The sequence below is a fragment of the Rhea pennata genome, chromosome 18 (genome assembly GCF_028389875.1).
Source record: "Rhea pennata isolate bPtePen1 chromosome 18, bPtePen1.pri, whole genome shotgun sequence".
NCBI classification, from domain to species: Eukaryota; Metazoa; Chordata; class Aves; order Rheiformes; family Rheidae; genus Rhea; species Rhea pennata.
Window position 1 is genome coordinate 7869647 of NC_084680.1, and position 27471 is coordinate 7897117.

The following is a 27471-nucleotide window of genomic DNA, read 5'->3' on the forward strand; positions in this document are numbered from 1 at the left end:
AGTGCATAGGTGAATACAGAAGCCGCCTTTCCCTCTGCCTGTCAGCCACAGCATGGAGGTTGTAGGAGCCAGCAGTGATCTGGCAGCTGCTCCAGTGTAGCCTCAGGATTTGTTGTGAGCATCACTGCTGTAGGAAGCTGCTGAATTTGGCATCTGTTTTCCATGAGCTGACCACAGTCGGGGTCCCATTTGCCGGCCCTTAGTTTATAAGGGGGCAGAGGAGCAGAGCCTTTTTGCCAGGCTGTTTTTCATATCTATTGTCTTCTTTTGTGTTGACTTACTCAGTTCATGTCTTAACTCCTGCCTCCTGTGAACACCAAGTCCCAGTGTATCCCTTTTTCTCCATCTACTAAGTCATTAGAAATGCACGCGGTTCCCTTGTGCACCCTACCAAAAAGGAGATGGTGTTGCAGCATACGAAAAGACATTGCCTGGTTGGACATACCAGATAGCAAAAAGCAGGGCAGCCTTTGGGTTAGGAAGGTTTCATTTTGCAGCTTTCCCCAGGCTTTTGATATATGTCAGAGATAACTTAGCGGTGAACGTAAGTGCATGGAGCTTCGCCAAGTTACACAGCCTCAGCTGTTGTCCATGCAAACAATAGGGGGACGTGTTTTGCCATGTGTCTGGAAAGGCTGGCATAACCGCAGATCACTGAGAAAATAAATCTTGTTCCTCTCTGTAGGGACAGGGACTTTAACCAACTTTTCTTCCTGCTCTGGAAGCAGCTGAGGTCCTAGCGGTTCTTCCTTGCATTTGTAGTGAACCAGGCTAAAGCCTTCTGCACCACGCAGGTCCAGATTTGGGAAATTGTTAACAGTATTTCCAGGTACTACTTCTTTAACTTTAATTGCCAAATTCTAGTTAATTTGAGTAGGCTCCCTGAGAGTGCAAAGAGGCTGCCCACATGGCCTTTCTCATAAGAAATTTCTGCTGCTCTCTGTGACTTAAGAATACACCCTAAGAGCTGTCACTTAGAGCTCTGAAGATCATGCTTCACATGGGCTGCTAAGGGTTCCAGCCATGTGTCTTTCATCTCCAACACTGCATTACCTCCAAATAAAATAAAATAAAATAAAATAGAGTGGTACTTCTCTTTAAACATTGAGAAACATTTTTAAAACACTTTAGAGAAATATTTTAATTAAATTGAAAATCTCTAAAGGTCTGTGAATTAACTTCTGCAATTTCAAATTTAGCTAGGTGGTATGCAGTGTGTTAGTCCAGAAGTCATTTTCCAAAATTTGAAAGAAATGAGAATTATTCTTTTAACTGAGATCCTAAATGATGCTAGCAGGATATATCCTCAGAAAGTAAATCTTCACTCTTATGTGTTGCTTCACTGCTCAGGTCTGATTCACTTGAATACTTGGTGGACTGTCTCACCTTCCAAACCATAAAACATTCCTTCATAACCAGTGTCACAGTTTAGGTTCAAGCTTTGGGCCCTGTGCCTACACATGCTCTTTCAGGTGCGGCCAGCTGAAGTTAGTGGAGGATTGCGTAGACTGAGGACCTATTTGTACTGGTAAATCAGTGAGTCAAGCTGCAGTGAGAAGCACAAAGTGCTGTAGGAGTTGATGGACAATAATCAGTAGGTAGTTTTCTTTCTTGGACTGATACACTAGCCAAGCGCCAAAAAGCACAGCACCTCTGGCTCTTCAGAAACTGCCTGATTTTTTAAAAAAATGCCTTTAATCATTCTATTTACATGAAAAGTCAAGTGGAAGTCCTGAACATCACTAATAAGTGAAACTCCCTTGTTACTGTGAGAGAGTTAACACTTGAACTGCAATTTTTGCTGCTAGCGAGGTCACTTTTTTGCCATCATTTTTTTTTTTTTTTTTTTTTTTTGCTAACCTGAATTGTTAAAATAGATTTGGTTTGAGTAATCCGTGACTTTAATGCTCAGGTTGGACACTGAAACCGGGCAGCTAGTCTCTCCTCCATTCTGGAACTGGTTCACTACTCTGAAATGCAGGCGTTAGCCCAGAGCAAATGTCACTCTTTCTGGCCCAAGTTCCATTCCACACGTCTGGGAGTTTCCCAAATCTATGCAGTGAGGTGCTTACCTTGCTACATATCACTCTGATATCAGCGTGTGTTTGTAGCATTCATGATTACATCATCCAAATAACCTGGCAAAGTAGAGAGTGCTAGCATGTACTTCATTTTTTTTAATGAATGGGCAAAATGAGGTACTGAAAGCATGGGGAAGAGGGTTCAAAAAGTACAAAGGCCCGTAACTTCTACTGAAACTAAAGACATTTTGTTTTTGTGCATGTCTCTGAGTGAAATCACCCATTATCATTCAAAAAGCTTATGAAGAATTAAATTGAGGTCTCCTAAGCACAAGAGCATCCTTCTTCCTTCAGAGAAATGTTCATTCATAAATCAGATGCAAACCCCAAAATATTTTGATTAGAAATTAAAGGAAAAAATAATGTAGCTATCACTTTCAAGTCTGAAAATATTTTGATTACCAAAGCCACTTGACTGTGTTCGTTAAGTAGGAGGCTGTGATTTGGAAATCTTGGTCCATAAATAATTAGGAGTGTTGGCAGATTCAGTACTTTGGAGCATTAGGTAACTGGGTCTGTGTAATTTATACTCTGTTAGAGCCCCACAGAAGTGAGAAGAGATATACATGCACAAAAGCAGCAAAGCTTCAAAAGGCAGAAGGTCAAGAGACTGGAGAGGCTGTAAGTCATCTTCAGTGATGTTTGGCTTGCGGAGGGCTTCAGGGGCTCTGGCTGACATTCAGGTGGAGCTGACCGCGCTGGAGGGCCGTGCTCCCACGGAGGGAGCTGGAGGCATAGTTACATTAGAAAATGCCATGAAATCTTTTTGCAAAGAGGATATGACACGGAGCTGCAGGGTTCCCCAGGGAGAGAGAAGAAAGCTGCTCTTTCGGTTACAGAGGAGCAGAACTGTGACAGGACTACCAGACCTGTAGCGGGCTGAGGGTGGTATCTCCCTTCTTTGGAGAAATGGAAGTTGTTACAGTCCTGGGTCTAAACTACACAGAAAGGAAGGCTCCTGCATGGCTGCAGGAACTGAAGGGTAGTGAGCAGGCAAGTTGGGAGCCTGGGGTTTGCCAGGATCCCTGTCGGGCAACTCTTGCTGCTCTAGGAGCCGGTGCTGGGTCTTGGCCAATCTTCCTGCCTTTGCGCCCACCTGTGGAGGGGCTCACGTCTCTTCTCTCCACCAAGAATGCTCTCCAGAGACCTAAGCTGCCAAAATAAGCTACATTTGTTTATTTTATTCTCCCTCTTTTTTTTTTCTTTTTTTCCTAGTGAATGCCTTCTCTCACCCTCAGCCTTGCTCCTTCCCTACCACCACCTTTTTCTGGTTTAAATTGCTTGACTTGCAAGCCCCATCCCTGGGGAGACTCCTGGGCAGAGGTTCACCTGGCTGGAGCCAGCTGGCAAATGCAATCTTTTGCAGACAAGACAGGAGGGCTGGTTGGTTTGAACAGCTTCACCTTCAGCCAACAGGAAAATAAAATCCTATTTTTGGAGAAGGATTCTGTTGGCGTGAAGACCTGCCAGGATTCTTTGGAGCAGTGGCTGCCAGACTGCCTCCTTTACTCCATCAGGAAAAGTGTTTTAAACTGAATCAGATGTTGTATACATACAACACACCCACCCACATACGCACACCTGAAAAGGCCTTGCGGGGAGCAAAAGACTCGGTGCATCTCACCAGTCTCTTTGCTTCCCTCAGGATAGCTGCTCCCAGGGACAGGAGACAAGAAGTCGTGCCATGTGCTCTGATGGGAGCAATCCTTTGGCTGACAGTGGCAAAAAAAAGGGCAGGCTTCTCTGTTTTAAGCAGAGGACAAAAGGCAGGGGAAGTAGAGGGGGACGTAATGCCCTGATGCAGGAATAACATCAGGGCATTTCATTTTACAATGTGTGTCCAGGTCTGGTTGTTCTTAGTAGGAGTCTCCTTGCATCTAGTGCATGAGAGGATGCCCTTTGCAGGGAGCGTGGAGAAACAGAAATTAAGGTGCTATTGTAGGACTTAGAAGATGCAGTTAATTACCAGTTCTGCTTTAGACTTTGTGTTACCTGGGATAAATCAGTTTGTCTCTCGCTGCCTCAGTTCATGTCTCTCTGACTCAGTTCACTCTCCAATAGTGGTGCCTCACCTTCTTCACTGAGTGCAGTGAACACAACGTCTGTACCACTGTAAAGCACTCTTTTGGGGATGGAGAGGGCAATGCAGAAGCACCAGAGACACCTGGGTCTTGCTTAGTACATCCCCTTGTATGCTTTTTCTCCAGCTCTGCTTTAAACTTCAGCTTGCTCCCTTCATTGCATTGTCTGAGGGAGAAGTTCAAAATCCATCCAGCTCAGCTTTCTTTTCCTCCTGCATTTCCCAGCTGTGGGCTAGAGCCAAAAGTTTTGTCATACCTGACTTTAGCTGCTGCAGAGGAGCACCCCACTGGCTTTTGGCCAGCAGAATGTGTTAACTGAACATTTTCCTCATGGCTCTGCTGCCTTTAGCCATCTCTTCCTAGTCCTGGTCCTTTTCTGCATGCCCCAACCATCCCCGAGGGTAGGTAAGATGCACACTGGATATTTTTCTCCGGAGTATTTTTCTTTGCCATCCCAAATTCTGAGCATAATTTCCAGAGACCAGGCTTCCCGGAAAAACAGCTGCACCCTGAGAAACAGTGAAATTTTCCGTACCAAGAAAAACTGCACTCGCTTTGGGAAGGTCAGGAGACTGAATAGGTTAGGCTGCTTAATCCTTTTCTCAAGTCTCCTGCAATGGGCTGCCAGTCGCAACCTGCCCATCAGCCAGCACCATAAAACACGCTTCCTGCCCCGCGTGCTCTTCCGCAGCTCGGGCTCCGCGGGCTTGTGGAGCAGTGCGCGAGAGAGACACTGCATGGCTTTCAGATATAACAGGGTGACCAGGGGGATGAAACAAATAGGAAGGACAAGAGGACTTTGTTATCCTAGACTGCTTGTTACAGTTGAATACCACTAGTTTTGCTCCCTTGGGACACCTCTGTCCTTTAGGAGCAAGCAAGAGGAGAGAGGCTGTGGGTGAACAACTTCTGAAGACACTTGAGATCAAGTAAATGGAGCGCCACAGTCCCTGGATCTGTTACTGTAGTTTAAACTGCTGCTGCTTACCCAGTGACAAGAAAGTGCTTTCTTTTTTGGTAGAGACTTAGAAGATTGGTTAGTTCCTGGTACACAGTGGACTATGCTGTGAGAGCTCTCACAACATGGGTTGAGCTTTGGAGACTGTGTGGCTGCTGAAACACCCTTCTTTGTGCTATAACCAGAGCCATTTCTCATTTGATGTACAAAAGGACCATTAATACTTGTGTCGCAGAGCTTGAGCACTGGACTAGGGTGTCTGGGCTTAGTTGACTTGGTGCTGCTCTGTTTGTCTCCTTTTCTGGATTCATTTTACAACATTGGACCAAAAAGTACCAGGAAACCAAACATTGCCCAAAGACCTGAGAGCCGAGGCTGGGAGGGCTGCTGGTGACAGGAGAGCAGAAGGCATGTTAAGGGCCAAGCAAGCAGCAGCAAGGATCGAGCCTTGCTGCTGAGACCTGTCCTGGGCCAATGCTAGCCTTCACTGTTCTGGGGTTTCTTCTCTGTTTGCTGCCACTCTAATCCTTTCCCACCCCATCTTGAGGATGAGTAGAAGCCCCAGCTCAGTGGTAGGAGCCAGTTTGTAGCTGTGAGCAGGCCAGACCTGATCATCTCCTCCATGGAGCTGCACTTGGGAGTCCCAGGTTTTATTGCTGACTTTTTGACAGGGTAGTGTTGGCCAAGGGCCCTCCCCCCAGTTCCTCAGCTCTCTGCCTTTGAAATGGGAGTAGTTTGCTTTTTGAAATACTTTGAGAACTACTGGTAGAAAGTCTATAAAAAAGCTAGGTGTTTATTAACTCTGTTAGCAAGTGCCTCATATCATGTCTTTATCTTTAAGCAATGAGGTTAGGACTAGGAACTAGAGCACGAAGAGACTAGTGAGAAAATTATGAATTTAAATAGCTCTAAATAGCCTTAAATAGCATCTGAGCACTTTTATTCTGGTAGAATTATATATCACTTATTTATATCACTTTAGAAGAGGTTTAAACCAAATGTAGAAAATGCTACTCTTATTCTGGAGGAAACATTCCTCTTGATGATGATAGTCTGTTGTAGCTGTATTAGTTAATTGTATTAGTATAAGCAATAAAACTTCCCTACATCAGCAAGACCTTATTTTGATGGAAGACAGTCTGAGAGCTAGGCTGCTCAGTGGCATTCGTGGGCCACTTTGTGCCCAACTGCGTTCTCTGAGAACGGGAGGATGCAGCACGGGGAGCTCTGGGGGCTGTGACTGAAAACTGCAGCAGCGTAAGTACAGTATCAGTCTATGCATGTTCATATTTTCCTTGGCAAGTTACATGACTGTAAACAGCAAAATATTCCTAGGCAGTTTTTTCTCCCTGCCTGAGCAATGGGTTTTCCTTACACATCTCTGTTCTGATCTTACTGATTCTGTGTGTAGCAGAGATATTTTTCTTCTTTTACTTTTCACTGAAGTTGTTTTCTCCCCCACCCTTTTATTATTTTTTGACATCTTTGTCTCTAGATGGCAGAAGGCTGATTCTAGTGGTTGCGTACCACAGCTTCTTGGCTTGTGCACAGCCTCGAAGGTTGTGGTGCCCAACTGGAAAGGCAGACAACTTTCCCATTTGCAGTGAAGCTTGTAAAATAGAGCTGAATCCAAGCAAGCAAGCGATAACTTGCATCCATTCATGAGCATGTACTGAACACTTTAGAGAACCGGTACAGGAGAAGTGAAATCCTGGCTCAAAAGTCAGTGGTAAAATTGCAGTTGTCGTAAGCAGGTCCCCCATATTTCACCATGTGTGCAACTAGATATATTTTTGCATAATTGTGTTGATCAGGAGTGGTGAGCCCTCAAAGGTGAAGGAAGGTTTTGGATGGCATCTTTAACTGCAGAGCTTCCCAGGATAGGTTTCCTGTTGTAGCCACTGTGACCACTTGTCAGTGTTGCTGATGGGTTTGCAGATGGCATGCTTTTAGCTGTCATTTTGTTTTCTTCAGGTTTGGTTTTCCGAAGGAACCAGTGTTTATTATACTCAGTGGAGCAGGCAGGAAGTGAGAGAGCATCCATGTGGCTTAGCAAGAGTTGTCCCCTTCCCCATCCACCCTTCTGTCAAGCTGTTAGGTAGCCCAGGAACACAGTTCTGTTGCCATTGGCATCTCATGCCCTGGTGGAGCCAAGCAGGGGTATAAGGCAAATTTATCGTGACTCCTAGTCTGTGTCAAAAGCAGCGCATGCCCTAGCAGATGCAGCTTGCTGGTGTGTTTCTGGAGCCTATCTTCTGGTCTAGCTTCATCTTAAGGAACACTGCTCACGTTCTGCAGCTGCTTCGCCACAAACCAAAGAGCAGAACAGGAGCAAGAGGAGCTTTGCTGCACAAGCACTGTCCTGCTCTGAACTGAAACACACAGGGATACACTAGGAAGCCTTTTGTATGTGAGCAAATTTCTTAGTTTTCCATCCTGATGCCCGCAATCAGAATATTGTGCAAAATAAAGGAGGATTTTAGTCTTAGCCAAGTTAAGCAAGTCAAGGAGTCAGAGCCTGGGATTAGGCTCTGCCTGTGCTCTATTCATGGACAACAACTCTAGGAGATGGGGATTTTCCTTCTGGCTCAGGATCAGCAGAGGTGGATGCTGCTTCATGTAATATCTTGCCCTTTTTTAAGGAACATGCAAGAAAAAAGTGGAGAAGAGCAGAGCTCTTACCTCAGTCCCAGAGCCTCCCCAAAGCACCCTCTTCTGCAGCTGAAGTTCAGAGTATCCCTGAGGCTGCTGTTATTTGAGCTGGTCCCTAATAACTCTCTGCAGCCTGCTCCCTGCCAGCTCTTTGCTTGCATAGAGTCCAATCTCAGGAGAAAATTGAGTCCAACCCATCTTTAACTCAACTGCTTACTTCTTGAAAGCATAGGTGTGGTGGCTAGTGGGGTTTACTAACCACAGAGGCCCTGTGCTGTGCTCTTATTGAGGGAACTAGACCGAGACAGGAGAAGGAAAAGCAAGCTGGTGTATAATGTATTTGCGCTTAGAGAAATGGGGGGCTTAGGAGAGCATAGGGTCAGTCTAAGAGTGATAGAAAGTGCCACCCCGTCATGTTCTGGCTCTGTCTCAGCACCTCCACCCCTATTTTCATGATTGTTTGATGTCTTTTGAATTTGTGTCAGATAAAATATGATGCAGAACTCTTTTGTGGTTACTTCTCATGTAGTAAACATGGCCTTTTGCAGCTCTAGGGTGTGGGCTGTGACAAGCTTGGAACCATTTACTCCTTGGCAAGCTGCAAGGTTATGAATACATTGAAGGAAATTTTCTCAGCATCTTTGATCAGCTTCTTTAAGCATCTGCATGGGCTCCAGAAGCACAAACTAGTCAGCTATCACAAGAGAAGGGAGTAGAGTTAAAATGATAATGTTAGTGGATAGGATGAGATAATGCAGGAATTGCCATCCATTGACAACCTCTTCCTGGGAACACTCATTGGGGAAAGATTTATGAATTCTTCTGGAGCATACGGGATTTTGGATTGACTATTATGGAAGTATTGTGTTTATCAGTAGGATGTTTCTTCCTAAAAGAGGATAGGAAGCATTATATCTGTAAGCACACAGTTTGATCTTCCAAATGCGAGGTTTTTCTCACTCCATTCCTCAACATAGCACTTTTCATTCCCTTTACGAGGAAGAATTCAGTTGTTAAATGATTGGTCTAAAACAGTGCTTAAAGGGGTTGCAGGACAGACACTTTAGGGACCTAACCCCTGAGAGGTGCTTTGTCTTCCTAGTCTTCAGGATTCCCGTTCGTTCTCCTTTGTGCTGCGTGGACCTTGAGGAGCAGCTCTTAGTGGCCCTTCTCCAAGGCTCACCTTTTACTGGCACTCTGTTCGGAGTAAACAACATCCTCAAGAGTCATTATGAGGGCTTCCCTGTACTTGTCACTCTCCACGGTCTACTTTTAACCCTCTCTCCCCAGAATCACCCACTTGTCCAGGGTGCCAGTATGAGCAACAAGAGGCCAAGAACAGATTTTGTAGCACCCTTCTATATGACTTTGCCTGGAAGATGGTAGGCAATGTGGAAGTGATTCCAAATACAAGCACTGAATAGGAGCAACCAGGATATGTGACTAGTTTCAGGGCAAACATGCTCAGGGTTAAATTTCCATCCCCCTGTGCCAAGGCAGGTCAATCAAACTGTAGTTGGTTCTAGCTGATGTGAACCACAAGTCACTGAATTTTTTTCCTACACTTGAAAATCACTCAAGTGCAGAACTACTTCCTACCTCTGTAAACAGCAGTTCCCACCTGTCTGGTCTGACCAACCTCTCTGACTCTCTCCTCTCCCCATCTGCAATGGCCAAGGGGCACCTGCCCTGCCAGAAGAGAAGTGGTTTTGAGGAGCCTTCTCTGCGTTCACAGCCATTCAGGCCTCGCTGCAAATTGTGTCCATTTATTTTTACTATTTTATGGTGTTCTTCAACTTTCAAACCTTTGCAAAATGCCACTGCTACCACTTTATACAGCTAGCTTTACTGGGAAGTGTTCTCAGTGTAACTCTGTGAGTATCCAGGTGATCTTCTGTACTGTATCAGAGCTCACAGCTATGCAAAGCTTTTTGCTGAGCAGGTGGACTGGTGGAGGGGGGATGGTGTGGATGAGGACTAGCAGGCTAATTGGACCAAGACTTCCTTGTGACCCAGTGTCTACCAAAACATTGCACTGAGTGCAAAGGGAGCAGTTATTAAACTGTCTGTTTTTATACCAGGATGCATCAATAACTGTACTTGTGTTTATGTCCTTTCCTTAGGGTTTTCCTGGTGATTTTGGAGAACGAGGACCTCCAGGCATTGATGGGAACCCCGTAAGTTGATAGCTTTTCCCCTTCTCTCTTCACATTTTGTTAGATGCTACAGTGTGCTGCATCATGTAGGTTAGAGCTGAAAGAAGCTCTCGAGAGTCTGGTGGCAGCTGTTAGCATTTTGTTGTATCCCTCCTAAAAAAAAAAAAAAAAAAAAAAAAAAAAAAAAAAAAAACAAATGTGGACCTCTGCCCTGCTTGTGCCTGCTGCTAATTCCAACCTTTGACTCAACATCCAGTAGCTCTCAGGTTTTCATGTTGCCATCTGCTTTCTGTTTTCCTTTCTCTCTTTTCTTGCACCATGGTCCTGCTAGATGCTTTCTCGTCCTGGCAATACAATTTTAAGGAAAGTGAAGTGAGAGATGGGAAGGATGCTGCTCCTGATAAGCAGGCCATATTAGCAGCATGTCGTCCAGACCATAGGGCTTGATGCAATGCCAATGATGGATACAGGAATTGCTCTGACTCTGGTTAGTTCTGTATGAAGCTTCTGTGAAACAGGGTTTGCAGATAGAAGGATGTATCATCATATGCCAGCATGGAGGGCTACCTCAGTGCATGTGAACCCCTCAGAGGAACAGGCCTTGGTGCTCTGTTGCATGAAGGTCTGAGGTGGTACGTGGAGAACGAAGCATTTGACTCTCCGTGTTTTCAACATATCTCATTTTCTGATGTAGGTTAGCAAGCTGATACCACTTGTGTATCTCATCAGGCTGTAGATGTGTGAATTTCTAAAGTATTCAGAGCTTAGTGCCTCTCCTCATCTGAGGCAGAAGCTGATACCAGGGCAAGAAGTGCTTGGTAGCCAGCACTGGAGTCTGGGCGCTCCAAGGAGCAGGGGCGGCCCAGGAAACCATAGCTCAGGCTGCTGGCCCTCCTGCCCTCCACGGCAGCTGACCCCGACACTGCAGTGACAAGAGGTCTCCAGATCACTGAATTCTTGTTCTAACTCAGGTTTTTATCTGACCCCTGCTGACTCTTTAAGAATGGGATGCGTCTGCTAGGAATTGGGTCAGGATGGGTCCCAGAAACCTCTTAAGAAGCTGGATACTGCTAAGATTTATTTTGCTCTGCTCTTGTAGCAGTTAATACCAAACAGTTGTACACGTGCTGTGTTTTCCGTTGTTCACAAAACATGTCCTAGTGGATTGCGAAAGTTCTCAGATATATTAATTATTCAAAATTATTTTCTGAATTGGTTTGCCAGTTCTCTGTCAATTAGCATGTGAGCAGCTCCTGACTCATCTCTGAAATTCGTGCTGTGTTGGTTGTTTAACACATAATCACAGTAGTGTTCTTTGTGTTTTGGTGGAACAATTTGTGTGAAGTAACCCACTCCACATGTGTGTTTAAGTTCCCATTCATCATGTACTCAACATAAAAGTAATTTTTCACAAGCAGCTCTAATCAGCAACTCTAATCAGCTCAGCTATACTGCAGCCTTCATGGGAATTCAGCACAAGACACATGAAAGCAGTGAACTGCAAGCATTAGATTCCCAAGAAATACTTCTGCAGGACTTATCCCATCTTGCAGTCAGCTTAAGCTGCAGGTCAGAGAGGAGCTAGCAGTCCCAGAGTAGAAGACTTTCTAGACTGTATTACTGTTTCCTCCCACCAGCCAGCCCACCAGCAAGAGCAGGAGTTCTGGAGGTCACAAAGACTTCTTTTTCCACATAACTTGTTTTGTTTTCTTTTAAATTTGCAAGATATCTATGTCCCATTCAAAAGATGTGTTTAATGTTAATTGAATGCCAGTTCTCAGAGCATTGGAGAGAAGCAAATGTCCTTTCCTTTAATTCATCCAGAAGGATTGCTCTTCTTTCATCTTATCAACGGATTTTAAATATTAATGTGCCTTGGAGATTGTAGAATGAAAACAGACTGTTTCGGCTGACTTAAAGGGAGGTTCATAGGGTCACAAGTGGAGTCACAGACGCAAAAAAATGCCAGAAAGTCTGTTTGTGGAACACACAAATATGCCGAGTTTGGTAGGTGGAATAAGCAGCTAAATTGTAGGCAGACGGGCAGGCTGCCACAGGTCCTGAACTGCCCCTTCCCCCGCGTGATCCACCGGGCACTTGCACTGCTGCTGCCGCTGCCGTTGCATGGGGATGGCTGAGCCCAACTGGCTCTGATCTTCTTTCCATCCCTTCCAGACAGAGGAAAGACTCATGCAACCACAGGGGTGTTTTTTCCCTCTTACCAGATTGCTGAGAACTGTCGAGCCATCACATTCTGTATCCCCCGTTCCCGGAGTGCTTCAGCCACTCCAATTAGTCCCTTAATCGCAGGAATTAGAGATGGGAAAGAACTGTTGATTCATCTCCTTTTCTCTTGTCCCAGTGCCAGATTTGTGCACAGCAAAGGAGGATGGAGCCTCATTTCACTTGCAGATCAGGGATCGGGCTATCATCACTGATAGCCAAGAAAGGGCCCCTGTGAACCTTCCCTTTCCCAGGCCAGGAAATGGCTCGAATGAGCAACTAGTCCTTTCTCCCTCTCCCGGAGGAATCCACCTCCTCTTCATCCCAAGAGGAAAATCTGACGGTGAGCTTGCATTAGGCACAAAGCCGTGCATACCACGTCGACCCTTTCTGATGAGGAATACCTAAGTGACATAACTTAGAAATGTAGCCAGTCTTGTCTATAACTGCGGGGGGACCAAGAGCAACCATATACTGAGTCTTTATCCTACCCATCCTCAGAGCCTGCAGAGCTTGCCAGGAAAGCCAGCTCCTGCGATAGACATTCCTGAGGATATTCCCTCTTCTTGCTGAACTTAGCGATGCCAGGCCTGGACTGAATGTTTGGAGCCTACTTTATTACAGCAGTTTGGAGGACATAGAAATCTCACCCATGAGGAACAATTGCTCCACAGATGTCCCAAGTATGCAGGAAAGGAACTGGCCATGAAAAAGCAATTTTAGGCCGGTTGAGATTATGAAATGCTTTTTGTGTGCATTTGCCCAATAGTCCTTTACTCCACTTCCCATAAAATAAACACACATAACCCTTTGCCCAAGAAGGCCAAGCATGTTTAGTCACGTTGCATCCCCCTCTCTTTCATTCTTTCACTAGGAAAATCTTTCCATAAAAGGGGAGCTTTATTGCACTGAAGGGGACTCTACCAGATGTGTGTCATAAACTGAGTCAGTGTGTCAAAGAAAGTAGCCAGCATGATCTAGAGCAGAGGTAGGGTTGTCTGAACCGACAGGAAGTTTATTATTTTCAATGCACTTGTTTTGAGGGGCCCTGCAGGAGATGGAGGTGACCAAGTTCTTATTTGAGAGTAGGTCTTTGCCTTGACAAGCAAACCAGCTTTTAAGGCAGCAAGGGAGCGGGTGATCCGCTGAGGAAGGCAAAGGGACTGACTAAGCGTCACGTAGGAATTAGGTAAAAGTGCTAAAGGAAAAAAAAAAAAGTGCTGAAGTACATGGAGGCCTATAGAGGTGATTCATACGGGTCTGAGGCAGCTTTCGTGCTGCACTTCTCCCAGAAACGCCATCAGGCACCTGCCTGCACTACTGGCACCTGCGTATCTTGAGAGACCTGGCACAGAGGGAGCTTGTGGTGAAGCTGGGAATTCAAGCCAAGTCTCTTGAGCCCCAGCCTGGTGCCTTGACCACAAACCCCGTTAGCAGTCTCTCTCAAAACGGTGAGCTCTGAGCCACTCTTGGAAAGCCTCTAAGAGGAGCTGGCTCTCTCCAAAGTTCCCTGCTCAAGAGCTGACTGGAAGAGAGGGCAAATAGGCACAGAGTGGGGAGGAAGTCCCTACAGTTCATCTCCTGCCTTTTACGGTGTGATGAAAAATGATTTGTCTTGCAAGCAGTGGGAGAGCTCCCTGCAGAGAGCCTGCTTTTCCAGAGACAGGGGTGCTGAGCCGTTGCCCAACAGACAAGCTGCAGCTGCAGCAGTCCAGAGGCTGGGGGGTTTTGAAAATGAAAGAAATGGCTAGTTTATGGTTTGGGCTACTAGCCTGGAGGATGAGGCGGAGTGGAGAAGGATGTAGGCCTGGGGAGCCAGCTTCCTTCCTGGTGTCCCTGTGCAGAAGCAGGTGTTGGGGAGGAGGCAAAGCAGCTGTGCTGGGGCACATCTCTTGCAGCCTGCAGACACTATGAGAGGTGTCACAGTCTACACAGTTGCTAGTTCTGTACTGAAACCACCTCTCCTCTGTGCTCTTAGATACACGGGAGCATCCCTGAGTCGCGGCCTCGGAGGTCCCTGTGTGCCAAGCACTCTTTCAGGTCCCATCAGCCAGCACCCCCTCTCCCCAAATTACACAGTTCAGTTTTCATCCGAGTCCAGCTTTTATTTTTATTGCTTCTTAAGTACTCCCCCCAAACTCATCTTCCCCAATGCAAAGTAGCAGCTTGCCTCTCCTTTCTGCCCTAACTTTGCTGCCCTCCCTGCCGCTTGTCCCTCTCCATGACGCCCACCACCCGTTCCCTCCCTACGCCCTCCTCTCACCTGGGGCAGGCGCTCTCCGCCTGCCTCCCCCTGCACGTCCCCACGAGCACACGCAGTGAAATGCCGCTTTTACGCAGCCTGCTCCTGGGAGGGGAAGTCAGTCCTGCAAATAAGCGCAGAACAAGAAGTAGCCTTGTGTCTGGAGAGGCTGCCCTCCTCCCGGAGCAGGCGCTCAAAGATGGGAGCTCTGGATCGCTTGGGCTACGGAAAGGGACTCGGGAGGAGATGGAAGGGGGAGGGACAGGCTTTTCCCTTCCTTCAAGCCTTGAAACACTGAGCTGCCTTTCAGCCTCTGTTTGTCTACAAAGAGTCCGTAACTGTGTCGGTCTATCTTTCCTTTTAGGGAGAATTGGGAGCCCCAGGTCCTCCTGGAGTCCTTGGACTCATTGTAAGTACAAAAACAAATGGAGATGTGGCTTCTTGGGGCTTTAACCCTTTGGACGTTCATAACTACATGCAGATTTTCTGCTTCCTGTGGCTGTGCAGCGAATACGATGACTCCGTTTGTATGGAGGAGGGCAGCTAAAGCAATGACTTCTAGGGGAGAGAGGAGGTTGCCTGATGGACTGGGAGGTGGAGGAGGACGAACCCTACTTAAGCAAAAGCAGCAGATTAAGGATTTACTGTTAGTGCCCCTTTTCTTAGATAACTTGCCCTTTTGATAACATATACCAGGGTATTTTTTCAAAGATGCAGTATTTCTTCCACACTAGGACCTGTCATCTTCTAAAAAAACAAGTCCCTGTAAGCAGTAAGCTAAGGATGCACAGTTCTTGTTCACTGGAAGGACCGTGTGCAGGAACAGTCTGTCCTCTGAGCATACAGGAATTTTACATGCGCTCTCCCCATCCCATCACTAATCCAGGTAATTACATACACAGCCAAATTCCACCCTTCATTCCTCTCTCCGTTCCACCCTTCCTCAGCAGCACAGAAATGGCTGTAAGGATGGGTGGCGACTCATCCCCAGGCAGCTGTGCTGTGGGTTCGTGAATGCCCAGCTAAACACATTCTCATTTATTTTAGTGCTTGGTACTTGTTTCAAGTTATTTCCTTCCATGCGTAAAAAGTGGCAGGCTCCGCTGGTACTAAAGCATTCTTTCAAAATGATTCCTCTTCACTTACGATAATCTGTGAAAATTTGACTTGCAGTGAATGGTTGAAACCCGTCTCCTTTTGCCTTTTCATAATTTAAGTGACAGGGGCATATATGTTAGCTGATATATCGAGGCCTTTGTGATGCTAGGCACCACACAAAGGCCCAGAAAGCTTAGACTCGTTTGAGGAAAAGCAGAGAACATGATGGAAGAAGCATGCCCATCTTGCAGACGAGGACTGGGACAAAGGTGGATTGAGGCCACAGAAGCAGTCTGTCGTGGAGTCAGGAATTACATCTCTATTTCCCCTTGTTTCTGGAGATGAAAAGAAGCTACTGTAGCCATGGTAGCTGAAAGGATATGCTCCTAGCGAAGAGCTGTGAGAGGAAGATTGCCATTTAAAATAATATAATTCAAGGTATTGTCCAAATCTGATCATGTTAATCCCAGTTTTTAGGAACACTTGTCTTAACCTGGTTGCTGTTATCTTACTGATATTTGTCAGAAGGTAAAAGCTCAGAGCCTGTAAGTGTTACTAGGATGCTTTTCAGCAATGATGGAGTTAGAGGCTGCCTGTCTTCACCTCCCAGCTGGACTCGTCAGTGCCATGCCATCAGGTGCTTAGGGTGGATCACAGAGGCTAGAAAGGACAGATTTTGCCTGGGGCTGATTTGAAACGGTAACACCACATGGAAGTAGTAAGATTTCTATCCTGCCTTTGGGATTGTTACATTTTTGTCCCACATTGGCTGCAGCAACCCAGATGGCATTAAATTCTGAGGTGTAATCAAGTTTTTTTTGTTTTTTTTTTTTTTTTTTTTTTTTTTTTGACTGGTCCTAAGATCTAGCATTGCTTAACTTATGCCAGGAGTCAAGTCCATCACCAGATATCAAAAGTCTGTTGCTTCTGTCTTGGTTCATTGTTATTTTGGTCTCTAGTGACACCCCAAGTACTAATGCTTTTGTTGAGAAAGGGCAAAAACAGTAGTTTTCCTTCTGCTGCTAACCCTAGTCTGTCTTAAACTTTTGAGTCTTTCTCTTCCCTCCCTTTCTAGATGAAGAAATCATCAATTCTGTTGTAAGCTTCTTCCTGGCTTTGCTTTTAAGACAGAAGGTCAGTCCTTTGCAGTGCTAGTTTTCAGAGGTCACTTGCTGCAGTGGAAGCATTTGGCTCACTGCTGTCTTTCCCAATTAGTCTATTGGTACCACACTAAGCAGATAAAAATATGGGGTAATGCAAGAGCCTCAGACCCTCTCAGAACCTCCTCCTTCCTTAGGCCTGTCTTAAACGATGTATTCCTTGGGGATTATCTCCTTCAAGATCAGCAGCTTAAGAATGAGAGGTCTTTTCTCCCTAGATATCAGACTTAAGCATTCACTTTAAAGAAATGTGGAATTGCCTTCAAAGGAATATTCCCTTCTCCAGAATAAAGTCACAGTATTTGAAAAGCAGAGTCTGGCTTCATAGGCTGTTGCGTTCATTTGTTCACCTCTCCTTGTCTTTGAGGCGGGTTTTGGGGCGCTGTGTGTGTGCTCTGAGGCCCCTCTCTGTTCAAGAACGCGCTTCCTCCATCTCTGGGCACCGCAGACCGACCCGATGCGCAGCAGTGATGCAGACCCTGTTGGCCACGCTGGGACCTCCAGCCGCGGGGCCGGGGCTGCTGAAGGGGCTCCTGCAGAGGAGGGTGAAGGCTCTGGGATTCGAAGCGTGCGCAGAGTGCCAGGAAGAGGTTTTTCCTTGCTTCAGTTTCTCTCCATGCGAAATGCCAGCGCTGCTGCTTTGCAAGAGGCATTTTGTAACCTGGCATATCCCAAGCGGAGGGGACTCGAACTGAGTCCGATCCTGTGCCCAGGGGAATACACAGCTCCCAAATCCAGGACACTGAAGCATCTCTAGTGAGACTCATCTAAGAGCAACCTCCTCCTCCCTTCCGTCCTCACGAGGAGGGAGCAAATCCACGCTGCCTTCTCCTCCCTCTCCGCACCGTGCCAGCCTCCTTCCCTGGTGCTAGGGGCACTGGGCTCCCGCTGGAGGGCACGGAGATGGCAGCCCATGTTTTTCTCCAGGCCCGTGTTTTCCTTCCTTCACAGCTACAGCCGCCCCCAGGGGCCGGCTTGGCTTCCCGGCTGCCTCCACGCGCCCTGCAGGTGTTTGGGCTCGCTGTGTAAAGGAGGCTGAAGAGCAGAATTAGATGTAACTAAAGCCTCTTGCTCTCCTAATTAACTGTGTGGGCAAAGCTTTAAGTAAACGCGTTTCTACAAGAAGCCTTTATGCTGGGAAGTATGAAAAGGGCATCTGTTAGTGCAGCCGCAGCTCCGCGCTCGCGGCGTGGCTGCGGCCACGTGACTGCCTGCTGCAGAGGTGTTCGTTCAGCACAGCTTTCCCCGTTTATTTACACGTTACAGGCCAGGTTGGTGCGCCATATCACTAACTCCCTTCATGGGGAGAAAGCAATCAAAGCCGGTTTAAATGCAGTCCATTGAAGACTTGCTTTTATATATGCATATGCAGGCACAGAGAAAACACGGACTCTGATGTCCTTCTATGCTGCAGTTTTTCGTACAAGTCCAGATACATCACGCCACGCTGCCTTCTCTCTGCAGCCAGTGGCCAAGCTGCGGAGGCATCTCTGTGTCCTTTCCTCCCTGTTTCTCCTCTTTCCTGCCCATCAGTATTAGATATCAAAGCTGGGTTACAACTCAAATACATTGAATGTTCCCTTCTTTGCTGTTTGGATCTATCTTTTTGTTTTTCCTGCTTTGAACAGTTACTATAGCTGTGCACGGGCACAGCAGCTTCGCAGGGCTCGGTGAGCTGATTGCTGGGGAAAATGTCCCTGGTAGCTAGTGGCAAAATGCTTTAGGAGATTCTTCTTTGCAGTGAGAACAGGATGTGAATAAAAGCAGCTCGTCTTCCCCCACGTGCCTGTGAGCATAAGCTTTGTGCTCTTTTACTTGGAAGCTATTTACACATTAAAAACCTCTTGACTAGTGCAGGGATTGAGGCCAGTGGTACAGCTCCCATTAACTGAGGGATCTGATGGAGGAATAACCATCTATGGGTATCTGTTAGTTTTGCACCTAATGACTAGTGTTTTTCTTTCTCTTACCAGGGTGACATGGGCTCTGTTGGACCTATAGGCTATCCAGGACCAAAAGGCTTAAAGGTGAGAAAATAACTGAGCCTTGCAAGCTGTCCATACCAGGACTGAAGATTGTTCTGTTCCTTGCTTGGGTGACAGCAACTGTCAGAGGGAAAGAACAGGCAGCAATCACAACTGTCTTTTGACCCAGGAAAGACTGTTGAATGCAGCATCCCACTGGTGGTCTGCAGTAGGTATAAGTTACTGGAGAATGCCAGAGGTATTTTCCCTATGAAATTCCTAGCCCCAAAGGGCATTTGAAGAACGTGCAATGGAGTGCGCTTCGGGAGAAGCCTGGCCTTTGGCCTCGGGGCTGTGCCAGGTGGATGCAGGTGCTGTGTGGGTTTGAGTTGCCAGCCCCATCAGTGGTATCAATATCATGGACCTGAAGGAAGTCTTCGGGATGGCTCAGTCTCACTCTGGACTTCCTTTTGTTTCAGGGGCTGATGGGAAACCCTGGAGAACATGGACTGAAAGGTGATAAGGTGATCTGAATACTCCCTTATTGCACTGTGTTTTAATTTTGCATGTAAAATCCCCTTTCTAGCTTCTCTTTCTTATTCAGCATCATGTTACTGGTTCCACTCTGGCTGTCTTTCTGCTCCCATCCTTCCATCCTACCTCCTTTCTTTGCACTCCTGCTTTGGTTTGTCTTCTTCTATGGTGTCTATCCCCATTTCCTTTTCCACCGAGCTCTAGCGTAGATCTGTTATATTCAGCTCCTCTCTGGAGCTTCTCTCTCTCATGAGTGATGACAGTGTGCTGTAGGATTAACTGGTGCTTCACTGTGCTTTTACATTTTTATACTGGTTACATGGTGGGATGGGGAGGACAATGAAGATTTAACGATGCTGACAGTCAGTTTGCATCAATACGTTTGGGGGAAACACACGATATGGCAAAGAAGTATAGCCCACCAGATCAGAAAAACAGCTGGATCTCTGGAAAAGCTGTTCTATGTTAGGTACCTTTGCTCCTGTTTGAAGGGCTCACCTCAGTTCATCTTCCTGCCAAAAGGAAATTGCTTTATGCTGAATTGATATAAATCACTTAAGAAAAAAAAAAGAGAGAGAGAAAGGAAAAGAAAAAATAGAAGGGAATTGATTGCAATGATTTAGTGCTGCTGGCACAAAAACACCTAGTTTGAGCTAAATCAGCATGAATCTGCACACATAAATGTCTCACTGTCATAAGAAACATCTTCCTACAGAGATACTCAGTTGTAGGATTTATTTAGCCTGACTGAGGGGTGCAATCATTTATTGTTGGCTCTGATTGCTTAGGAGGGCAACACAAAGTGACCATTAATTGTATTCTCTTTCTATGTGATGTTGCATTCTCTCAGTAGATGTTGGCTTTTAAAGAATGATTTAGCTGCACGTGGAGGAAGTCATGTCAAGCCAGTTATTTCCCATCTCCATATGTTATTAGTAGCTCTTTGCCAGTGGTCCGGAGTCCACAGTTTCCGTTTCTCCCCTTTACTACATTTTCATTTTTGTTGAGAGGAAGGACAGGGTATGTTTGGGTAAGCGAATGGTGACTTAACTGCAGAATTATCCATCCCCCACAGAAAGTCCCATGCCCAGTCTTGTAGCTCTCTCCGGCGATGCAGGAACCCTTCCTCTCCCTCTCTGGCTACCTCTCGCACTGCATTCTCCTTGGAGAGGGCAGAGTCCCATGCTGGCTTTCCTTACAGCCCTTTCTTCATTCAAGACTGACAAACCATTCCTCTTGCTCAGGTCCCCTCCGTCCCTAGTGCACTGTCTTTCTACTTGAATATCCTGGGGTGCTGTCAAACGCTCAGATGAGACCAGTGATGATATCACAGCCAGAGAGAGCTCCAAACAGCTTGTGCATATCCTCTCCAGCAATTCAACAGCCAAACAGCTGGGAAATACAGGATGGAGGAAAATCAGACCTACTTAGACATTGACAGTCACAATTGTCATCTGCTTGGGTGAATGCACGCAGCTGACATTGCAGTGAGGACAACTTTTAGCCAGAGCATCTGAGTGTGCTACACTTGTTTGCATGAATATAGATGAGGTTTATCAGGTCTCTCTACATTAGGCAAAGGATTTGGCCTAGTATAGCTTTGTCAATGTTTTTTCAGTTACTTGGTTTTCTGATTTTTGGTCTTACTGTAGAGCTGATTGGCCCCATTTATAATACATCCCTTCTTCTACTGATCAGAAGGCTGTTGCATTCATTTACTCCTGTGTTTCTCTAGTGAATTGCACCTTTCAGACTTTTTAGTTTTTCTTACTCTATTTTGGCATCATGAGCAAAACCGCTTGTCCCCTCTTACGGCTTGTTAACATTTGTTTTACTGTTTATGCTGTGATACCACTGAGAAATTTAAATGATACCTGGTCTTACTGCATTTGCTTAGTTTGTAGCAAGGGAAAGACTGCCTTCAAAGAGCATGTGGTCTAAATGCACATGGGCCAAGAGGAAGGGAGGATTTCTGCCCTTAATTTTATGTGAGGGTACTGAGTCACAGAGGTGACTCGAGAGGATGCTGTTGGAGGTGGGAAGTACACTCTAGCCTCTCTGACCCTATCCTTGCTTGAATCATCTTTCCTCTTGCCTTCTGTTTCATTTCAATGAAAATGCTTTCCGTCTCAACCTTTATTAAGAAGTTGCATCATAAATCTTTCTTTGCCCCCCTTGCATTTGCCACATGCTCTTTTGGTCTTAGAAATATCTGACCTAAGGAAATACCCAATGCAGGAAAAGAGGGCAGGATCTCTGTGTTCACTTAGTGCCCTGCGGGGCCTGGGTCACAGGAAAGACCCTGCTTAGAGCAGAGGGACTGACTTGGGGAGAGGCTCCAGTCTGTGATCTCTCACCAGTCACCTCACTGTTCATTTCTGCTGCTGTGCTGTTTTAAGGCAATAATACTTGCTATAAAGGCTTTTTTTCTGATTGCTTGCTATTTTTTTCCTGTCCATTAGATTTTGACTTCATTATAACCTTCCATCACCTTCTTCAGTCAAAACTATCTTATTGCTGTGACAGAAACATAAGCAACCTCTGTGAACCTTGTATTTATTCTGTATATCTGTTGTGCTGAAAGTTTGCCTTCTGCCATTCTTGAAGCATTGCCAAACAGCGAATTGTCTGCTTCTGCAAAGATCCTTATGCATACCTTGGTCACCTCCCAAGTAACACAGAGCTCCTCTCAGCTGGTGTGGAGGATGCAGTTGCCAGGGTGAACTTAGCAGACTGGTTAGAGGTGACAGCCCAGCCACCAGAAGCCTTTTCCCTGCACATCAGTGTGCCATCTGCCTAACCTTCTTTTCTGAGACTTTAACTGGACACCTCAAATTGCTAGTCTCTCTCTGAAAGACCTGAGCCATAAGCCAAGTGTATTGAATATGCAATGGGAATGAATCCGGTTACCAGCAAGCGCGGACAGTGCCCAGGGTCAGTTGAAGGTAGCTGTCAGCTTTACACAACATGTCCACTCCAGCAGCAAAGCAGCACCTTAAACTAGAAAGTCCTGGACTACTGATGGCTGAATCTTTTATGAAGATTCAGGTGGATTCTCTAGAAAAGAGTTTCTAAGAAAACCATTTAGAAACAGATGCTTTTCTGTAAGGGAAGCAATGGATTATTGCATAAGTCTCCCATTACAAGGCCAGAGGAGAGGGGGATGACTGTACCAGCTCTCCCATTTTCTGCTCCACCCCAGTTCTCAGGAAGCCAGTGAGTATGCAGTTAAACTTCAAATTAAAAAAAATGAAAAAAAAATCCTCGACATTTGGCAGCATCCAAAGTGCTGGATCAGCAGGAGTGGAGAGCAGCAAACCTCACTGCTCACGGTAACCTTTTGTAATTAGTAACTCAAGGCAGCCTTGAGGGGCCTAACCCGTTCCATGTGCTGTCGCTTGCTGACTAACACAGGTTTGAGGGACAGTCAGGGTTTTGAGAATGTTCCACATCCTGCTCGGCAAGGGAGAGACTTTTCCCTCACATCAGAGTCTGCAGAACTTGACCTCTTCTACACACCCATGTGCAGATGCTCATGCTTTGCCATGTTACTTCTCTGGTGTTGCCAAGCAGGGCTGAGGGACCATCCATAGGTGCCAGCAGCACAGGCCACCTGAAGCACAAGCTGTGCAGCTCATGGCTGGCCTGCCCTCCCTGCTCGGGGCTGCTTTTCACGGTGCCTTTCTGAGGATGTTCTGATGAAGCTTTAACTGCAAGCGTGTTAAACCTATCTCTTTGGGTTGCAGTCCAAGCATGTGGCCTTGTGCCACACACTTTTTGTCTCCTCGTACCTGAGGAAAATTTCCTTCATCCAAAAGCTGTTGGATCAGATGTGGTTAAAATGTAAGCGGGGTGAAGGGATGGCTAGATGGTGCATAAGGCTCACAGGCATGTGACTGAGGCTTGCCACCTAGATTCATGTGGAAAAGCATCTTCTGGAAAATAGATTGTTCTTCTACTTCTGTTTGTATGTTTTTGTAGAGATGGGCAGTGCGTGGAGAGGGATGCATCTCCTTTTACAAGACGTTGAATTATTGTATAACTCCGGCTAAAATAAGCAGTGATCTTGAGAAGACCATGTGATGTGATGTGATGAGTACAGAGGAAGGGTGAAGGAAGGAGAAATCCTAGCTCCTCATTCATAGGAAGAAGTTTTGTGCATCAGGACATCTGTAACTTACGAACATCCAGCTCATTAAAATATCTTGAGCAGGTCTGCAGCATTAGCTCCCTTTACAATGCCAAGCAGAAAGTCTTGGGAAGAGCTGTCTAGCTGAGAGCAATATGCAGTTTCTGCATGGAGACCTGCCCTGGTTCCCCCACACAGTAAACTTGCATCACACTTGCAGATCTGTCACTTCCCTCCTAGTCCCCTTTCTGCGTGATGTTGTGTTAAGAGCAGCCTCAGCATCTCTGAAGCTGCTGGGGTCTTTTTAATCAATGCAGCATGAATTGTAAGCAATATCATATGTGCAGGTCAGATTTGTAGTTATGAATTGTATGTTCCTGCCCTCTCTATGAGCAGGGTCCTTGCAGCCCTTTTTCCTCATGCCAGCATCACTTTTTTTTTTTTTTTAACAATAAGCTCTACTCACCTCTTCGTTACTGTGCTCCTCGCGCTAAGGACACACAGCCTGAGTCACAGTGTCAGATTTAGTGTGCACTATGCAGTTAAAAGTGGATGCCCTAATCCTCAGCTTTCGTTTCAGATACTAATAGTTAAAGTTGACCATTGCAGGTGTATCTGGAGGAGTATCAGTCGTGCCTTGATATTCTTCTGTGTTATTATAATAGCACGTAAACATCTTGCATGGAGCCCAGTTACAGATAAGAGTTTTGTCTTTGCTACTTTCTTCTTACCCTCTCCAATGCCGATTTCTCAGAGTTGTTTGAAAACTGGTTTCTCTGTCACGCTTTGCTTAGAGGCCAGCAGTAGTTTTGCTGCTGCCTTTTGCTATACTCAGGTCCTTTTTTATAGTATACATTTCTTAACATCCAAATATTTCTTCTAAAGCAATATTTGAGTGGCTGCTTACATTTTCCAGATAGAAAACTGAAAAAAAAAAATTTTTTTTGACCTTCAAGCAAAGGTATGGTGCTGCTGTTTTCTGACAAGAGCCAAAATCAGAGCCAATCTGTTTACCGATTTAAGTGTTTTAATCCTGAACTAGATAAAAGAAGTAAAAAAAACTCAGAGAAGATGAGAACAATATGGCAGTGCCTGGAGAGTGAGCTGGGTCATACTGTTGTATCTATGGGGTTCATGCAAACTGAAGCTGTGTATAGTCGATTTTTTCTGCTTGGTTGCATTGCCAAAAAAACGGTTGGGGGGAAAGTTGTTTAGAGGAAGCAAAGTGTTGGTTGTTTGACTCAAATTAAAATACTTAAGGTTAAAAAAAATGAATAAAATTCCGTTAACTTTTTTCTGAGAACCACATTTTAATTTTGCTATTAAAAAAAAAAAAAAAAAAAAAAAAAACAAAAAAAAACTTGTTTTGAAGATGGTTCAGTGAAATGTTCTGGGAACATTCACCAAAACATTTAAGCAAATTTAGCATGAACCCATGAAATGTTTCCATCAGTGAATCTGCCTAGCTCTTAATTATTTTTCTTTTCTGGAAAAAGAAATCTTTTCCAACTCAAGACTAAACCGTTCACAATTTGATTATCCTCTGAAAGTTACTGAAGTAGTTGTAATAATTTAGACTCTCTGATAACAAGTTGGTGGATTTAGCCTGAGAAGTAGTAGACTTCCTCTCTCATGTCCTTGTAGACTTTGGCTCTGTAGCAGGAGTCCATATGTCATCCATGTGGAGTATGTTTAGACATGTAGTTCCTTGCATTTGTATAGCTTGTTCCCTTACAGGGAAGCCAAGTCTAGATGCACTCACTGTGCATGAGACAGAGTTCTTCTAATAATTATTTCTGTTGAGTCTTGTCAGTGTACCAAGTTTTTATAGTCATTCCTCCTCTGTCTTCCCAAGTAGAGAGATTTTTCCTTTCTCTGCCTCATCCTTGAACTCACCCTTTGTTGAAGTAAATCACTGAATAACTGAGATTGGAAGGGACCTCAGGAGGTCATCTGGTCCAACATCCTGCTCCAAGCAGGGCTATCATGCCATGCCAGATAACTCACATTTCCTAAAAATGCTTTGGAGATATTTACTTCTACCCAGGAGGTCAGAATCCGTTGGGATGGTCCAAAAGGGGGAAAGTCAGATTAGGAAAGGGTGTCAATCATGATGGTTCAAAGATAGGACCCCTGCGCCAATGAACACTAGCCCATCCTCTCCTGGGAATCACAGCCTAGATACAAGCTGCAGGCTGGGACTGAAGCACTACTGTAAGTTACTCTTGTTTTCTCATGGAAGGGGATTGATCTTTGATCCCAGCACTAGGATATGCTCGTGGGAGCCCTGAGTATCATTTTCTCTTCTATGGAACTTCACAAGAGAAAAGGTCCATTCATCAAAGACTAAACTAGCTCTTTTGTTCAGCTGTATTTTAACACTTCACCACTTTCATGGCTGCAGTTAGCTGCAGGAAAGTGGCTTCCATGTAAGCTTGAGAATTCATATTATTGCTCTCCTCTGCAGTTTCATTTCTCAGTGTATAATCAGTGGTGGGGAATACATGCTTTGTTCAAGATTGCTGTTGTAATCAATATGACCCTCAAGTTTGCCACCAGTTCCGGTTTGAAAGGAACTAGTGATGAGATTTTTGCTTTGCAATGCACCGTCTGGTATCTACCTGGGCAGTTTGGCCATTCTTGATACCTATTTTAACTGTCTGGTGATGTATGTCCAGGGTGATCAGGGAGGAGCAGGTGTTCCAGGAGATATCGGCTTCCAAGGAGACAAGGTAATTGTTTTCCTTTTCTCCATCAATTTTTTTCCCCTTTATAGGTAGTATAGGTTGCCACCAGCTTTCTCAGCTCCCCTTTGAGTCATGAGCCATCACAAACTGCTTTCCTCCTGCCCATAAAGAGCTAGAACTAGCTGCACACTGTTGCCAGGCTCCCTCCATTCATATAGTTCTCATTTGGGGTACTCGGGGCTCTCTAAAATTCATGTTAATATGTTGATTTTGTTGTTAATAAGCACAGTTCAGTCAGGGAAATTTTGCAGCTTTCTATAAAAAGAGCCATATCTTCCTGCAGAAGGGAAAGCGTTGGAATGGGATGGGGGTGGTAGGAATGTGTGTGGTCCAGCAGCTACAGACTCGGTGAATTTGTCTGCTCGATGCAGCAACTTAGACCCTGACCCAGTAAAGCACTTAACGTGGGGCATAAATTTTAAGCAAATGACTGCTCCCCTGTGACTACAACATGATACGAACTTCAGCTGACTGATGCTATACTTAGCACTGCGCTTGGGGCCCTGAGCCACAGCTAACTGCAGCAGTTCATGTGTTCTTCAGGGCTAAATCCAGCCCTGGCTTTAGCAGAAACAGCTCACTGATATTAATGCAGTCATTCTGGCTCCTCACAGGGGCTGAGCTTAGTCCTCAGAAACTGCTCCTCTCTCCTGCAGAAACTGGGGCTGGAGCCAGGGGAACTTGTATTTTTTTTGATGCTTCATTGTGTTTTCTGAAAAATCTTTTCTCTCTCTCTCTCTCTCTCTCTCAGGGCAGCCAGGGTTTACCTGGGGTCCCTGGGGCACGAGGGAAGCCAGGACCCCTGGTAAGTAACTGAACGTCCTTTGCTGCTTCATCTCCCTAAAGGTTCAGTGCCCAGCTGGAAAGACAGCTCAGCAGGGGTGCACTATTCTGAACAGAAAAATCAATGGCTAGTAGCCAGCTCACTTTTCTCCACGTTTTCTGAATTCTGCAGGGAAAAGTTGGTGACAAAGGTCCAGTTGGCTTTCCAGGACCACCGGGCCCTGAGGTATGTCCTACTACCTCCTTCTTAAATCTTTCCTCTCTTTGGTAACTTCTGCAGCGTCCTGTCTTTAGCTAACCTACGTGATAGGTCCTCTCTCCCCTCCCATTTTATCCCTATGGCAGTTATTCACTGTCTGCAGTTTGCTGCCCTGCTGAGAATCAGCTTTCTGTTGAACATCCACATGGTGTTTTGTTTTCGAGGCTGTTAGATGCCTATCTCCTTTCCCTGTTGGAGGTTTTTAGCGCTCAGACTGTATGCAGACAGGCCCACATAGGGTTTTGGCAAGAAGATATATGCATATAGCTAGTGCTAATTCATAGGAAACAGCAAGAGCCAAAGACTGTCTCCTGCATAGGAACCTGGCCACTGCTACCACTGACCGTGACACCTGAGAAAACCATCTCTGAGCTCCCTGATACCTTTGCTGACCCAGAAGTGGT

General features: G+C 45.7%; 1 protein-coding gene across 3 annotated transcripts in view; it reads left to right on the forward strand.

The window, feature by feature from the left end:
- COL27A1 (collagen type XXVII alpha 1 chain) overlaps nt 1-27471 on the forward strand; it is a 164198-nt gene that overhangs the window by 58106 nt on the left and 78621 nt on the right. For all 3 annotated transcript variants that reach the window (XM_062590624.1, XM_062590625.1, XM_062590626.1), the window contains exons 13-19: nt 9896-9949; nt 14758-14802; nt 18625-18678; nt 19095-19139; nt 25957-26010; nt 26777-26830; nt 26981-27034. In XM_062590624.1, the coding sequence (XP_062446608.1) occupies nt 9896-9949; nt 14758-14802; nt 18625-18678; nt 19095-19139; nt 25957-26010; nt 26777-26830; nt 26981-27034 (360 nt within the window). The remainder of the gene's footprint in view (nt 1-9895; nt 9950-14757; nt 14803-18624; nt 18679-19094; nt 19140-25956; nt 26011-26776; nt 26831-26980; nt 27035-27471) is intronic.